The following is a 17,952-nucleotide window of genomic DNA, read 5'->3' as shown; positions in this document are numbered from 1 at the left end:
CTCTAAACTGAATGACCCCAGATTGTTGTTTTATATCTTTACTGGGTTTAGGTCTTATATAAGCTTTTTGTAGTGACTCTCTCCACTCTTTCCCCATAGCCAGCCTGTCTGCAGTCATCTTCCATTGCCTAATATGGCACCCCTCCTTTCTTGTTCTGCTTTGCTGCTTCTGACTATATCCTGGAAAGTTAGAGAACCAAATTAAAATGTTGAGCTTATGGTTGTGGATTTGGCTTCTCTGAGTCCCCTGGTTTGCCTTTCTTTGGGGTTTGTGCTGGAGAAATAGGCTCTAAATAAGAGTTGGAGTGTTACCATACCTTGTAACCATGTTCTTTTGCAAACTGCAGGATCAGTGACCGCCGTTCTCTGGTAGTGTTGGTGGCATCAAAAACCTAGAGGCAGGTAATGAGATTGGATTACTCTGAATCTGGTGCTAACAGAACACCTACTCTTTGCCCATCCCTGTGCTAAGTGGAGGGCTTCCATATAGAGGTAAAACTTGAACAAGGTCTTGAAGGATAGGAAGGATTCATGATTGGCTTATGACAATTTCACAAGCACATATTGGGCCCTTGTGGTCTGTCCAGAAATGTATGCTACCCTGTGAGTGTAATAAGGCAAGAGGAAATTGTGGGTGTTTATTAGGGTCATTTTATAGGTGAGGTAACTGAGGCCTAGAAGAACTTGCCTTGACCAAAGTCACTGAGAGTTGCTGACAGAGCAGAGCTAGAACTGGTTCTCTCAATTCCTAGCTGAAGCTTCTTCCTTCCTTATCACTTTAGAAGTCCTCAAGAACAAGAAACAATTCCCTAGCCTCAGTACCTGAGATTGGACCATTTGCATATTTGAGAATCTCCTCCCCTTTCAGAATTTGCAAATCCTAGCTAAACTATTGACTAGATATTTAGGTAAGTCTCTAGAACTCAAAACTGTTTGTACTGCAGTTTTAAATTCTAATATAGTCCTGCTGAATTATTGGGGGTGGACTGGTAGTGCACAGTGGTTAAGAGTGGGGATTCTGAAGCTATACAACTTGGATTCCATTTCTGGCCCTGCCAGGTATATGCTGTACCACCTTGGGAAATTATTTAATGTCTCTGTGAACCATTCTTCTGGGCTCTGAAATGGGGCATAATAACAATACCTATCTCAAGGGGGGAGCATAAAATGAAATTATTAATATATGCAAATACTCAGAACAACAGTAAATGTTCAGTACATATTAGCTAATTCCCTTCCCAGTAGATACCCAAGGAAAAAATAACAAATTTCTTTACCGCGACATGACCTTCTTCACGGCTGAGATAGTTGTGAACATCCTTCAGGGCTGCTAGGGCGCACTGCCTGAAATAGACCAGGAAAGAAAAAGAGACAACTCTTATCACCCAGGATGGATTCCTCTCTCATTGTCTGCAGTATCTTCTGTATCATCTCTCATGTCTTAGACTAACTTATGTGCCCTGTGCTTTAGGCACCCTGCTAAGCACAGAGGGGTCAAACAGTTGAAAGTGGCTGTATGTGCACAGCTTACACAGCTTAGGGGCAGGTATAAAGTGACACAATCAGGAAAAGCTGAGCAATGACAGAAGCCATAATATTAAGGCTTCCAACCCTTGAGCTAATGGAACTCAAGCTGAACTGTTTTATGAACCCAGGTAGAGCATGTGGTCTGTGAAATAAAAGGCATTCCTGGCATGGGTAACACACAGGCATGACAGTGGCAATGTATTTATGCTTTCAGCAAAAATCTCTTTAGTGATTACTCACTGCTGGGTTCTATATTGAGGGCATAAGGCCCAGGCTCTAGTCTGCCTTTACTCAGCGTCTTGCAGTGTAGACAGACCTTGAGGTTGAACTGATGAGACTACAGAAACTAGAGTAGGCCAAGCTATTGAGGTTCTTGCCTCAAATGCTAAGCTGAGAAGTTTCTACTCTCTCCTGTCAGAAGTAGAAGACCATTAAAGGTTTTTGATAAGTGGATGGTTATGACCAGAAACAGGCTTTGGGCAGGATAATGGAAGGGGTGTTCCAACTACTGTTTGAGAGTCTAGAGGGCCACCTTTCTGGTCCAGATTATTCTGCCCTACTCCCCCAGTATCTGAACAAGGGCCTTTCAGCCACGGGACAGCACAGATTCCTAAAATATTGGGTACTTACTTCCTGATTTGCAGGGCCTCCATGTTGTCTGGAAGAAAGAATTCATAGTTCTTGTAGCTCACTGCCTCTCGTCGATACTGGCCTAAATTAAATACTGAAAGCAGGGAGCGCCAGTGAAGAGGTTGGGAAGATCCCAGTGGCCAAAAAATGTCCTTGCTGGGAGGGACCTCAGAGGTGGAAGAAGGTATAATTTGTAGCTATAAAATTGCTTTTAAAACTTCAAATTATGGCTACCAGTTTATTTATTCCTCACAACAGCCCTGCAAAGTAGAGATCACTATTACCATTTTATAAATGAGGAAACTGAAAGTTCAGAGATAGGAAAAACTTGCACAATTATTTCCTATCTGTGGATATCTGAGATTCAAACCCAGGTCTATTTGGCAACATAGCTGATGGTCTTTCCATTATTCTACTTTATCATAAACACCAATCCTTAAAATGCCCTACTCCGGTGGAAAGATGAAGAAATGGAGATCTAGGGAGTAAAATTAATCACCAAGGGTCAAACAGTGAGTGAGCTGGTGACAGATATAGACTGGACCTCCTGACTTCTAGTCCAAAGTTGTTTTATTTTTCTATATTATGATGAAGATTCTAAATCTAAATCTCTAGGCCATACTTTCCCACTTACAATGATGAAAAACTAGAGAGGAGGGAAGGAAAGGAGGAGAAAGAAGATAAGCAGCCAAAGAGTTAATATTTCATTCATTCATGTAACAAATACTTTTTGATTCCTACTCTGTGAAGCAGGATATGAGCTCTGGGTCTCAGGGATTAGCCCGTTCTTCATGATGGGGCCCTTAAGGCACTCACGGTCCAACAGGTAAGACAGTGAGTAAACCAGTAAATGGAGAGCTCCCACAGAGTTTGTTAAATGCTCTGACAAAGACAATATGAAGCCATGGAAGAGAGTGAGAGGGAAGGAAAGACTAATTGTACTTGGCATGATCTGAGAAGGTTTCACCATTTGAACAAGGCTTTTTAGGGTAGGCGCCCTTTACAGGCAGATATGGGCAGTGGGAGTCAGGAACAAAGGCATCCAGGTAGAGGAACAGTTTGAGCAAGAGTATGGCATTGGCAGAAGGAAGAGCACATTTGGAGGATGGTGAGTCATCCACTATGGATTTAAACCTGCAGGCCAAGGGGACCTTTGGAGGTCACAGGCGTGTTCAGCTTTGTGCTTTGAAATATAACTCTGGAGGCCTTTGAGAGAATTGAATGGAGTGAAGAAGATAGAAAGCAGGGGAATCAGAAACCCTGAACCCATTATGGGGCCCTTAAGGCAGAAACCAATCTGCCAGTGTCCCATGTACCTCTACACTCAGCAGATTTTCCTGAGAGCTTACAGTCCTCCATGAGAGCTGTTCCTTCTCTCCTTCCCTTCTGCCAATGTCTTATTCCTCCCACAAGACTCAGCTCAAACATATCCTATGTAGGAAGCTTTCCTTGCCTTCCAGTTGTCAAATCCCTTTGTGATTTCATGCAGCACCCTGCTCCTGTTCTAGAATTCCTAGATGATATGAGGTATTCTTATACATCCCAGCTAGACTTAGAACTCCTCAAGGACAGGGTGAGTCTCATCCAGTTTTGTATCCTCATTGCCTAGCAGGAGTTTGGGCACATGGAAAACTATTGGGAAACTCTTCACCAGTGAATTAGATAAAGAGAACATAGATGAATGGAAATAAGAAATGGGAAAAAGAAACAAATTGGGGAGAGGAAGGAAGAGGGAGAGATAGAAGGAAGCAGGGCAGAGAGACAGGATGTTGAGATTAACAAGAGAAAGAAGGAGACAAAAAGAATGGAGAAAAGGAGACTATAGGGCTAATGTGGGATTCTTTTCTCTTCCAATCAGTAGAACCATGCACTAGACTTGGCACAGTATCAGGCTTAGAATCAAATAGACCTGGGTTCATATCCTGGTTCTGTCACTTACTGGCCATATGCCTTTAGACAAGGCACTTCACCCCTTGGGCCTCAATTTCCTCAACTATGAAATGGTGAAGAAGTGGTAATGCTAATAAAAGTAGTAATATTGGTATGGCAATAATAGTAACGGCAATAAAAATAGAATGTTACTCACAGGGTTGTTTCGAGGTCATGGAACTTCTTGAGAGAAGACATTTAATCTTAACACTAGTTTTCCTATGCTTAGCACCTAGAGTGGTGTTGGGTACAAAGTATGTGCTCAAGAAGTTATAAACTGTATAAGAATGTAGTAATAGTGATAGCAGTAGTCCTAATGCTGATAATAATAATGATGAGGCATTTCTGGTATTGAGGACTTTGGCCTTCTACTTAAGTAAGGTTTTCAGCCAGTGGCTTTTATGGGGTTGTTGAACAAAGACTTTCAGAGACATACCTTTAGTTGGTGTTCCTATCCAGTTGAGATATCGTGTGAGCTTCGTGGAGATATAAGTCTTGCCTCGAGCTGGTAAACCCACCATGATCACCATCGTGGGGGAATTGGTAAACTGGGGTATGGATGCTGAAAGACAAACAGACCCTCAAAAGCTTATCCTCAGATTCATATGCTCTTCTGGTATTAGGTCAGAAATGTAGAGTTGTAAAGAACACATCTCCCACCATTACAATAAGAACCAAAGCTGGGAAAGTGAAAATTAAGAACTTCTCTCGGACTCATCAGAAAACTGAGGTTGCAGTACCACAAACCTGTAGAAACAACCATCTTCAAGGGAGCCACAGGACCAGGCATTTGCTTACCTGGTGCAGATACCAGTGAACAACATACAAACTCATAAGAAGATTCAGCTAAAAATTATGATGAATTGCTAGAGGCTGGTTATGGGCTAGTGTGAGAATGTGAAGCCTGTAGGGGCTGCAGACATAGGCAGTTTTGCACCCCTTTGCAGAGTTTTCCTCCAGGAACTCCCCCAGAAGCTGACAAGAAAGACTGAGAAGAATCCTGAGAAAGATATCCTGTAGTTCTGGTTTGGGGAGAACAGTACAATAGCCATTGCTGAAATTCTGCACAGACTATTTCCCCTATATTCTCTATGGAGCAAAAGCCTTACTATTCAGGGAAAAGGCAACAAAAACTAGCTTGAAAGTACTGGGAGAAACTCACTGCAGCTAGCAGAGCAGACTGACCAACATCACTGAAACTCTGCCCATACCAATCTACCTTATCTTCCCAAAGGGAAAAATGTCTTAGTCCTCAGAAGAAAGGGCAACAGAAACTGAGGTACGCTGGTGAAAACTCACTACAGCTGGGGGAGAAAATTGAAAAAAAAAAAAAAAAGTCTAACCCGGGAGGGGCAGGAAAATGTGCTAGGCCCACCTCGGTTAGAACAAAGGAGGAGAGGCAGGTACACTTGTGAAGGACACACCTCCAACACTCAGGGTAAGCCTGCCTAAGACTGAGACTTAATGAGAATAGCATAGAATGTCCCAGGTCCCCATTCCCCCACTACCAGGCTAAAAAGCATCAGTAAAAATAACAGTGGAATACATCTATACGAGATTTAAGGCATATATTATCTCCAGGGTGTAGCACAAAGGGAAGAATCAAGGCAAGGAATAAAAACAATGTCTGAAGAGAAAAGCAATCATTAGGATCAAAATAAGTTATGACACAGATGTTGGAAATATCAGACAAGGAATCTGTTTATTTACTTGGATTATTTTGCTTTCTTTTTTGTACATTACAGATTCAGGGGTTATATGTGCAGGTTTGTTACCTGGGTATATTGTGTAATGGTGGGGTTTGGGCTTCTAGTGACCCCATTACCCAAATAGTGAACACAGTACCCAACAGGTAGTTTTTCAACTCTTGCTCCCCCCTGCCCATTCCCCCTTTTCGAATTCCCTTTGTCTACTGTTTCCATCTTTATCAGATAGGAAACTTAAAATAGCTATGATTAGTATGTTAAAGGCTCTGTTGGGAAAGTTTTTCATGCAAGATCAGATAGGTAATTTCGGCAGGGGGGTGAAAAGTATAAGAAAGAATCAAATATAAATGGGAGAGAAAAAAACACAGTAACAGATCTGAAGACTATCCTTGATGTGCTCATCAGTAGACTCCGCACAGCTGAGTCATCAGTGAACTTGAAGACAGGTCAATAGAGATCACACAAACTGAAATGCAAAGAGAAAAAAAAAGAGCAAAAAAAAAAAAAAAAAAAAAAAAAAAAAAGAAAACAGAACAAAACATCCAAGAACTGTGGGACAATATCAAACAGTATAACATATATGTATTTGGAACACAAGAAGGGGAAGAAAGAATAAGGCAGAAGAAATATGTGAAGACAATAATGGCCAAAATTTTCCAAATTAATGACTGACACCAAACCACAGATTCAAGAAGCTCAGAGAACACCAACCAGGGTAAATACCAAAACCAAACCAAAACCCACACCCAGATATAACAAATTCAAATTACAGAAAATCAAGACAAAAATAAAATCTTGAAGACTGCCAGGAAGAAGGCGGTAGGTGGGGAACATCTTACCCACAGAAGAACAAAGAGAAGAATTATACCAGACTTCTTGTCAGAAATCACATAAGCAAAAAGACAGTGGAATGAAACCTTTATAAGTGTTGAAAGAAAAAAATGCCAATCCAGAATTCCGAGTTCTGCAAAAATATCCTTCAAAAATTAAGACAAAATGCTTTTTTGGACAAAAACTGAGGAAACTCAGCATCAGCAGACCTGTCTTACAGTCTAAATATTAAAGGAAATTCTTCCAACAGAGGGATATGATATAGGTCAGAAAATTGGGTGTACATAATTAAAGGAAATGTGTTGCAAAAGTAATAAATGAAGACAAATATAACTATCACATTCTTAATTGTTCTAAAATATAACTGATTGTTTAAAGCAATAATAGTACCAATGTATTGTATGTTTATAGCATTTGTAAAAAAAATAGTAGAATACAACAATGACACAAACAATGGAAGGAAGGAATTGGGGATAGTCTTATACTACACATGAAGCAGTACAGTATTATTTAAAGGTGAACCAAATTATATAAAAATGTACATTACAAACTTTCTGGAAACCACTAAAAAGGTTTCCTTAAAAGATGTCTAAATAATAAATAACTACATGAGACAAAATGGGATCATACAAAATGACCAAATAAAATAATGAAAGGCAGAAAAAAGAGGGAAAAAGGAAACAAAAGTCAAATACAGTAAATAGAAAACATCAAGAACAAATATAATGAAAACAGAAAGATGGTAGATTTTAATCTAACTATATTGATAATCACTTTAAATGTGAATCAACTAAATATTCCAACTAAAGACGGAAGTGGTCAGATTAGATTAAAAAGTAGGATCCAACTACATGCCGTTTACAAAACATATATAATTGGGTCCAATTCTCAGATCTTTTATCTCTCGCTAACTCAAATATAAAATTCTGATAGAATGCATGAACAACTATATGAAAATTGAAAGGTAAATCTAAGTAGGTAGATCAGAGAAAACACCAGAGTTTGAAGTACCAACTAAACAACTGCAAATTCAGCATTACTTTTCTCCCCATTCAGTATCCTGAGCCTGAATTCAACATGGTATGCAATTCAAAATGAGCATTGTCTAGCAGACAGAGATGCAGGAGAAGTCTTGGAGTTTGGGCTCAAGGAATGTAACAGAGAACTAAAATTCAGAGAGAGTGGGGGAAATCCCTTGAGTTTTTATTTACTCCTCCTTTGGTTCCACAGTGGAGGTAGTAAAAGCAAAGGTGGCTCAGAAGCAATAGTGGCCCAGAATGGGAGCCTCCAGGAATCAAAACTGTGTGGGATAAGTTCCTTCCTCTAGGTGAAGCCACGATGTCAAGAAGACATCTTTATACTAGTTTTCCCTCTTCCTCTCCCTCTCCCTCTCTCGTTCTCACTCTCTCCTCCTGCTACTTGTTTCTGGAAATGCTACAACCATGACAGTGGGTAGTTTTTGAAGAGAAAACAGAAAATGAGAGCCCAGGGAACTGGAAAGTACTGAAAAGATAAAGGAGAGGGAAGAGTTTTGAAAAAGCAACAGTGTAAAGTTGATTTGAACCCCTGGGCTTACCTCTGACTTGTGACTGCTTTGATATTCATTAGCATACCAAAGATTTGGAAACTCAACTAGAAAAGACACCTCCACCCAAGTCTCAGACTGACCACTAGATGGTACACACGCAGGACAGACCTATATGGTACTGCAAAAGGTTTGAAAACTGAATTGATTTTGGAACCAAAATATACAAAAGGCTAAAACAAAAATATAGACCTTCTCCACAGGATATAAACAAGATACAGAATCTCAAGACAATACTCACAATGTCCAGGATACAAACTACAATCAATCAGCATGCAAATAACCATAAACATTTCAATTAGCATGGAAAAAGACAACAGACATGAATGATGAGATAAGACATTAAATTATCTTAAATTAGCTATTATAAATGCTTGAATGAACAATAACAAGCGATTTTGGAACAAATATTTAAAACAGAAGCACTCAGTGAAGAAACAGAAGATATAAATAAGAATCACATGGATATTTTGAACTAAAAATATAATAGCTGAAATAAAAACTCAGGAATGAAAGAGTAGATAGAAATTTCATAGGTATTACAATGACAAGAGTATGTAATAGCAATTCTAAACACATAAATTTGACAACATAGATGAAACAAATTTCTCAAAAAGCACAAACTGGCAAAACTTATTCAAAATGTAACAAATAATCTAAATAATCTAAATCCTTCTATAAATATTACTGAAATTGAATTTGCAATTAAAAATCTTCCCCCAAAATACCCAGGTCCAGACAGTCTCAATGGCAAATTTTACCATTCATTTAAAGAAGAAATAGCATCAATTCTATACAATCACTCTATGAAGTTAGAAGACAGGGAAATACATATCAACTTACTCTGTGAGGCCAGCATTTCCCTGATATAAAAACCAGAAAAATAAGTGGTACAAAAAAAGAAACTACAAATCGATATCCCTCATGAACATAAACATAAGAATCCTAAAAAAATGCAAATGAAATTTGGCTATATATAAAATAGATAATTAATATACCACAAGAAAGCATGGTTTATCCCAGGAATACAAGGCTGGTTCAACATATGAAAATCAATCAAAGCAATCCATTCTAAAGATGTAAAACTCCATGGTATGGTTTGAATGCATCCTCCAAAGTTCATGTGTTGGAACTTAATCTCCAGTGCAACAGCATTGAGAGGTGGGAACTTTAAGAGGTGATTAGGTCATGAGGGCTCTACCTCTAAGGCTTCTGCCCTCATGAATGAATTAATGGCATTATTGATGGAATGGTTTAGTTAACTCAGAAAATAGTTCCTGATAAAAGGATGTTTGGCTCCCACACTCGCATGCACAGGCACACACATAAGCACACTCTCTCTGGCCCTTTCACCTTCCACCATGGGATGATGCAGCAAGAAGGCCCTCACCAGATGTGGCCACATGATCTTGGACTTCCCAGCCTCCAGAACTGTAAGAAATAAATCTCTATTCTTTATAAATTAGCCAGTCTGTGGTATTCTGTTTTAGCAGCACAAAATAGATTAAGATGCCCCAAATTATATCAGCAGATGAAAAAAAACTTTTTACAAAATACAATATCCATTCTTAATGAAACTCTTAGCAATTTGGAAGAGAAGGGAGCTTCCTTACCCAGATAAAGAATATTTACAAAAAATCTACAGCTAATATCATACTTTATGTTGACAGGCTAAATGCTTTCTCTCTAATATCAGGAACAAGGCAAGGATGTCCACTCTCACCACTCCTATTCAACATAGTACTGAAATTCCTAGTCAATACTATAAGACAAGAAGGAAATATAAGGCATGCAAATTGTAATGGAAGAAATAAATCTGTCCCTGTTCACCCACAATATGATTGGGTAGAAAATCCCAGGAAATCTATATTTTAATTTATGTTTTATTTTTTGAGACACAGTCTTGCTCTGTCACCCAGGCTGGAGTGTGGTGCCATGATCACGGCTCACTGCAACCTCAGCTTCCCAGGTTCAAGGGCTTCTCATGCCTCAGCCTCCATAGTAGCTAGGATTACAGGCATGTGCCACCACACCTGGCTAATTTTTGTATTTTTAGTAGAGATGGGGTTTCACCATGTTGGCCAGGCTGGTCTCGAACTCTTGGCCTCAAGTGATCTGCCCACCTCAGCCTCCGAAAGTGCTGAGATTTAGGCATGAGCCACTGTGCCCGGCCCAAAATCTATTTTTAACTGATCTTTAACAAAGCATACAACAACATAAAGTGGGGAAATGATACCCTATTCAATAAATGATGCTGGGATAATTGGCAAGCCACCATATAGAAGAATAAAACTGGACCCTCATCTCTCACTTTATACAAAAATCAACTCAAGATGGATCAAAGACTTATATCTCAGACTCGAAATCATAAAAATTTTACAAGATAACATTGGGAAAACTCTTCTAGACATAGGCTTAGGCAAAGAATTCATGACTAAGAACCCAAAAGCAAATGCAACAAAAACCCTCCTAGTACTAATAAGCGAGTTTATCAAGTTCACAGGGTACAACGTCAACACGTAAAAGTCAATCATAATACTATATACAATCAATAAACAATTCAAAAATCAAAATTAAAAAAATGTTTACAATAGTTCTAATAAGATAAAATCATTAGGTACAATACCAACAAAACATGTATAAAAGATCTGTATGCTGGAAATGACAAAATGCTGTTAAAAAAAATCACTAAATGCTTCTGTGTAGCAGAAGAAATAATCAGCAGAGTAAACAGACAACCAACAGAGTGGGAGAAAATATTCACAAACTATGCATTTGATAAAGGACTAACATCCAGAATATACAAGAAACTCAAACAACTCAGCAAGAAAAAAACAAATAATTCCATCGAAAAGTGGGCAAAGGACATGAATATAGAATTCTCAAAAGAAGATATATAAACAGCCAACAAACACATGAAAAAATGCTCAACATCACTAACCTTCAGGGAAATGCGAATTAAAGCCACAATGAGATACCACCTTACTCCTGCAAGAATGGCCATAATTAAAAAAAAAAAAAAATCTTGGCATGGATGTGGTGAAAACAGAACACTTGTATAGTGCTGGTAGGAATGTAAATTAGTACAACCACTGTGGAAAACAGTATGGAGATTCCTTAAAGAACTAAAAGTAGAACTACCATTTGATCCAGCAATCCCACTACCAGGTATCTACCCAGAGGAAAGGAAGTCATTACATGAAAAAGACACATGCACACGCATGTTTATAGCAGCACACTTCACAATTGCAAAAATATGGAACCAACCTAAATGCCCATCATCCAACGAGTGGATAAAGAAAATGTATCCATTTTCTTTATATCATATTCCATGGTATATATACACCATGGAATGCTACTCAGCCATAAAACAGAATGAAATAATGGCCTTTGCAGCAACTTGGATGGACATAGAGGCCATTATTTTAAGTGAAGTCACTTAGGAATGAAAAATCAAATATCGTTATGTTCTCACTTATAAGTGGAGCTAAGTTATGAAGGTGCAAAGGAGTAAGAATGATATAGTGGACTCTGGGGACTTGGGGGGAAGGATGGAAGGGGGGTGAGTGATAAAAGACTACATATTGGAGCCAGTGTACACTGCTCAGGTGACAGATGCACCAAAATCTCAGAAACCATCACTAAAGAACTTACCCATGTAACCAAAAACCATCTGTACCCTAAAAACTATTGAAAATAAATAAATAAATAAAACAATGTCGGTGGAACGAACTTTACTACATTATTTTGAAACTTACTATAAAGCTGAAATATTCAGGACAGTGTGGTATTGGAAAAAGGATAGCTATCTAGATCAGTGAAACAGAATAAAGAGCCCAGAAATAGACCCACTCAAATTTTGGACAAGGTCAACTAATTTTGGACAAAGGTACAACAACAAATGGTGCTAGAAAGACTGGAAGTCCATTGCAAAAAATGAACTTGAATACTTAAACCTTATGCAAAAAGTAATTCAGAGTGGATCATAGGTCTAAATATAAAATGTAAAACGATAAAACTTCTTAAAAAAAGACATGGGAGAGAATGTGTGAAATATTGGATATGCCAATTAGTTTTTAATTACATCATAAAAAACATTATCCATACAAGAAAAAAATAGATAAATTGAAACTATAATAATTTAAACATTTTTATTTATGAAAATTTTAAAAATAAAAATTGTTAAATATTTACATATTAAATTTTTTTTATCTGTGAAAGACACAAAAGAATGAAAAGAAATGCCACAGGTTGAAAGAATATGCTTGTACATTATATATGTGGCATATCCAAAATACATAAATAACACTTAAAACTGAACAATAAAAGATAAAATTTAATTTTAAAAAGTAGCAAAGCATCTGAACAAACTTTTCACCAATCCAAACGTACGGATGGCAAAGAAGTGTATTAAAAGATAATATCAATCATTAGGAAAATGAAAATTAAATGTGTAATGAGAAACACTTCAAGATACAGCTATTAAAGTGGCTAGAATTAAATACACATATAAATTTACAAGACAATATGAAATGCCGACAAGGATGTATTACAAAAGGAACTCTCACTCATTGCTAGTGGAAATGCAAAATGGGTCAGGCATTTTGGAAAACAGTTTGGCAGTTACTTTTAAAATTTAACATACACTTGACATATGACCCAGCATTTTCACTCACAGATACCTTTGGAAGGGAACTGAAAAATCAAGTTTACACAAAAATGTATATAAGAATATTTATGGAGCCTTACTAAAAATCACTAAAACCTGGAAACAACCAAGATGCTCTTCAGCTGGTGAATGGATAAACAAATTATGGTACAATCATAGACTAGAATACCATTTGGCAATTAAGATAACTGTTGATATTCATACAGCTAGGATGAATCTTAAATGCATTGTGCTAAGAGAAAGAAGCCATATCCAAAAGCTGACAAGTGATACAGTTCCATTTATATGACATCCTAGACAAGGCAAAATTATAGGAACAGAGAACAGGTCAGTAGTTGCCAGGGGTTGGGGGAGGTCTGAGGGGTTGACTATAATGGGCTGTACAAGAGAATTTTTAGGGTGATGGAATTGTTCTATATGGTACTATGGAAGAGGATATCTGACTTTATACATTTGTCAAAACTCACAAAACTGAATTTTATTGCATTCAAGGTTTTAGAAATCAACCGAAATGTCTGAGCAACTCAATATTGAATGCAGTTTGCAACAAATGGTTCTAACTGTATTACAAGTGTATATATCATAACCTCACTAAATGGGGTGGAGAAAGAAAACCTGAAACAAATAACCATGAAAATAGTGTTTTGCCGAATATTTAAAGACTAACGACAGAAAGTAATTGTGTGTAGACACTGTACTCTGATTGGTACAATTGTTTCTCCCAGGGGTATGAGTTAACAATTCTGAAACTACCAGTGTAGTAGGGTTGAATAAATAAATAAATAAATAAATAAATAACTTGTAGATAATGAGAGTCAGGTATTTCAGAGTCTAAGAAAGAAGCTCATAATAAACAAGGGAGAAGGTCTAGAATGATGCCTTATAGTGCAATTTAGGGTCAGAAATGGTATTAACTCATGTTTATTTTAACATATACATAAATAGACAGCAAAATACAGATGGGTTAGCATGCACACAAATATTTCTTAGCTCTGTCTGCTGAGAGGGCTAGAATTAATGATACCCTAAAAGTGACAAAAGCATCCAGATCTTGGTTTCCAAATACCAATTTTCAATTACAGGAACCATGGTTTCTTGGAGAAGAGGCTGGTGTATCTTGTAAAAAAGTAACGAAGTGCTAGAAAAATAAGGAGGATGAGTATATCAAAGGGACACAGGAAGGGAAAAGACAGGGATGAATAAGTGGAGCATAGAGGATTCTTAGGGCAGTGAAACCACTTTAATACTGCATGCATGTCATTATAAATTTGCTCAAGCCTATAGAATGTGCAACTCCAAGAGTGAACCCTAAAGTAAACTATGGACTCTGGGTGATAGCAATGTGTCAATATAGGTTCATCATTTATAACAAATACCCCTGTGGAAGCGGATATTGATAATGGGAGAGGCTATGCATGTGGAGGGAAGGAAGGGAGTATATGGGAAATCTTGGTACCTTCTGCTCAATTTTGCTGCAAACCTAAAACTGCTGTAAAATATAAAGTCTATTAAAAACAGAACAGAACACGGGAGCCAATATGAAAGAGTTCCTAATGGGTGAAGCTGGGACAAGGTGACCAACAAAATAAATAAGTAGAGTACTATATTATAACCCAAAGAATTAAATATTTATGAGTACCTACTTATATACATACATTGTTGAATAAATAAGTAGGGGAGAGAGGAAAAATCTTTATAGAGGGATTCCAAATAATAAATGTAGAATAAATAAGGGAAGTAGAAAACCATCATTAGAACACTACTGTAATAATTGCTGCAGGCACGATCCACTGATTAATGCTAAAATTAGTGAGTGAAACTTTAAGGAGAATCTGAAGAGTTGCATAGGCTCAAATAATTTTACACAAATTATTACAGTGTTTTATTTTTTATTTATTTATTTTTAATTATTTTGCATGTTTTAAAAAAATTATTATTATACTTTAAGTTCTGGGGTACATGTGCATAACGTGCAGGTTTGTTACATATGTATACTTGTGCCATGTTGGTGTGCTGCACCCATCAACTCATCAGCACCCATCAATTCGTCATTTATATCAGGTATAACTCCCAGTGCCATCCCTCCCCACTACCTGCTCCCGATGATAGGCTCCGGTGTGTGATGTTCCCCTTCCTGAGTCCAAGTGATCTCATTGTTCAGTTCCCACCTATGAGTGAGAACATGCGGTGTTTGGTTTTCTGTTCTTGTGATAGTTTGCTGAGAATGATGGTTTCCAGCTGCATTCATGTCCCTACAAAGGGCACAAACATCCTTTTTTATGGCTCCATAGTATTCCATGGTGTATATGTGCCACATTTTCTTTTTTTCCAGTCTGTCACTGATGGACATTTGGGTTGATTCCAAGTCTTTGCTATTGTGAAAAGTGCCGCAATAAACATACGTGTGCATGTGTCTTTATAGCAGCATGATTTATAATCCTTTGGGTATATACCCAGTAATGGGATGGCTGGGTCATATGGTACTTCTAGTTCTAGATCCTTGAGGAATCGCCATACTGTTTTCCATAATGGTTGAACTAGTTTACAATCCCACCAACAGTGTAAAAGTGTTCCTATTTCTCCACATCCTCTCCAGCACCTGTTGTTTCCTGACTTTTGAATGATTGCCATTGTAACTGGTGTGAGATGGTATCTCATTGTGGTTTTGATTTGCATTTCTCTGATGGCCAGTGATGATGAGCATTTTTTCATGTGTCTGTTGGCTGTATGCAAGTCTTCTTTTGAGAAATGTCTGTTCATATCCTTTGCCCACTTTTTGATGGGGTTGTTTTTTTCTTGTAAATTTGTTTGAGTTCTTTGTAGGTTCTCGATATTAGCCCTTTGTCAGATGAGTAGATTGCAAAAATGTTCTCCCATTCTGTAGGTTGCCTGTTCACTCTGATGGTAGTTTCTTTTGCTGTGCAGAAGCTCTTTAGTTTAATTAGATCCCATTTGTCAATTTTGGCTTTTGTTGCCATTGCCTTTGGTGTTTTAGACATGAAGTCCTTGCCCATGCCTATGTCCTGAATGGTATTACCTAGGTTTTCTTCTAGGGTTTTTATGGTGTTAGGTCTAACATTTAAGTCTCTAATCCATCTTGAATTAATTTTCGTATAAGGAGTAAGGAAAGGATCCAGTTTCAGCTTTCTACTTATGGCTAGCCAATTTTCCCAGCACAATTTATTAAATGGGAAATCCTTTCCCGATTTCTTGTTTCTCTCAGGTTTGTCAAAGATCAGATGGCTGTAGATGTGTGGTATTATTTCTGAGGACTCTGTTCTGTTCCATTGGTCTATATCTCTGTTTTGGTACCAGTACCATGCTGTTTTGGTTACTGTAGCTTTGTAGTATGGTTTGAAGTCTCTCATCTCCCACCCTCCACCCTCAGGTAGGTCTCAAGTGTGTGCTGTTCCCCTCTGTGTCCATGTGTTCACATCGTTTAGCTCCCACTTACAAGGGAGAACATGCGGTATTTGGTTTTCTGTTCCTTTTTTCAGTTGCTAAGGATAATGGCCTCCAGCTCCATCCATGTCCCTGCAAAGGACATAATCTCATTCTTTTTTGTGGCTGCATAGTATTCCATGGTATATACATACTACATTTTCTTTATCCAGTCTGTCATTGATAGACATTTAGGTTGATTCCATGTCTTTGGTATTGCGATGTGATATGTCTGCATGTGTCTTTATAATAGAATGATTTATATTCCCTTGGGTATATACCTGGTAATGGGATTGCTGGGTTGAATGGTACTTCTGTTTTTAGCTCTTTGATGAATCACTACACTGCTTTCCACATGGTTGAGCTAATTTACATTCCCACTAGCAGTGTATAAACATTCACTTTCTTCTGCAATCTCGCCAGCATCTGTTATTTTTTGACTTTTTTATGATAGCCATTCTGACTGGTGTGAGATGGTATCTCACTGTGGCTTTGATTTGCATTTCCCTAATCATAAGTGATGTTGAGCATTTTTTCATATGCTTGTTGGCTGTATGTATGTCTTCTTTTGAAAAGTGTCTGTTTATGTCCTTTGCCTACTTTTTAATAGGGTTTTTTGTTTTTTTTCTTGTAAATTTGTTTAAATTCAACTTGATAAGAAACTTCTACAAAGCAAACAAAAACTATCACCAACATTATACTTAAAAGTGAAAGACTAAATGCTTTCCCCCTAACATCAGGACTAATGTAAGGATTTCCACCTTCTCCACTCTTTTGACATAGTACTAGAAGTTCTAACCACTGCAATAAGGCAATAAAAGGAAATAAAAGGCATACAGTTTGGAAAATAATTTTTAAAAATTCCCTATTTGAAATGTCATCATTGTCTACATAGAAATATCCCCCTAAACTACAGAAATTCCTTGAACTAACAAGTGAGTTCATCAAGGCTGCAAGATACAAGATCAACACACAAAAACAATCTTGAGACCTTCATTTCTGGCATAAGCGCATGAGGAACTCTGAAAACCCTTTCTCTAATAAAACAAGCTCAGCTGGCAAAAATTACAACACTACAATCTTTTAAAATCTCTGGAAATTATCTTAAATGGAATACAGCACATGAAGATATTTTTATTCAAGAAAATCTACTGAAATTTGGTAAGAACACAGTCTTTGACACATGTGCCATGCTACTGTTCCCAACCTTACTACTGTCCCCTCACTACTGGCTCCAAGCTTAGCTTGATAGAAGCTCCACTTAAGGTGTGTGTAGCCAAGATGAATCTCCTTTTCTTCTTGGAGAGAATGTCCCATCGGTACTTTGGCATCTTACTGGAAGGAGCAGAGAGCTAGCATTTAGCATTCCCTTCCACTCAAAATTGCAGAGGCCTGGCAAGTGTGGTTAAGAGGTTGGAGGTTCCCTTCCTCCTCCCAGTTTTTACTCATAGAATGGAGGCTATATCCCAGGTGCAATAGGCTAAGAATACTGGGTTCCTGATTACCCTCATTCCATCTTGCTCATAGGGTAGGTTCCACACCAGGACAGGCAAACTAAGACCAGAAGCTGCTGCCTCGCCCAGCACCCAGAACAGTGCTCAGACAGTATGCCCATGGAGAGAGGAAATTCATAA

The 17,952-nt window shown here is 37.9% G+C and overlaps 1 protein-coding gene across 6 annotated transcripts in view; it reads right to left on the bottom strand.

Annotated features, from left to right (window-relative positions):
* Positions 1-17,952, bottom strand: part of LOC105493771 (6-phosphofructo-2-kinase/fructose-2,6-biphosphatase 1) — a 57,077-nt gene that overhangs the window by 24,944 nt on the left and 14,181 nt on the right. For 4 of the 6 annotated variants that reach the window (XM_071088922.1, XM_011761649.3, XM_011761647.3 and 1 more), the window contains exons 2-5: positions 4,523-4,648; positions 2,158-2,251; positions 1,278-1,344; positions 318-392 (exon numbers count right to left, since the gene is read on the bottom strand). In XM_071088922.1, the coding sequence (XP_070945023.1) occupies positions 318-392; positions 1,278-1,344; positions 2,158-2,251; positions 4,523-4,616 (330 nt within the window). In that variant the 5' untranslated portion in view covers positions 4,617-4,648. Of the gene's footprint in view, positions 1-317; positions 393-1,277; positions 1,345-2,157; positions 2,252-3,473; positions 4,466-4,522; positions 4,649-17,952 lie in introns of those variants that run through there. The other 2 variants (XM_011761648.3, XM_011761651.3) reach the window with 2 other exon arrangements.

This window comes from Macaca nemestrina, chromosome X, assembly GCF_043159975.1.
Source record: "Macaca nemestrina isolate mMacNem1 chromosome X, mMacNem.hap1, whole genome shotgun sequence".
NCBI classification, from domain to species: domain Eukaryota; kingdom Metazoa; phylum Chordata; class Mammalia; order Primates; family Cercopithecidae; genus Macaca; species Macaca nemestrina.
The sequence above is the reverse complement of the archived record's forward strand: the minus strand, read 5'-3'. Positions and strand labels throughout refer to the sequence as shown.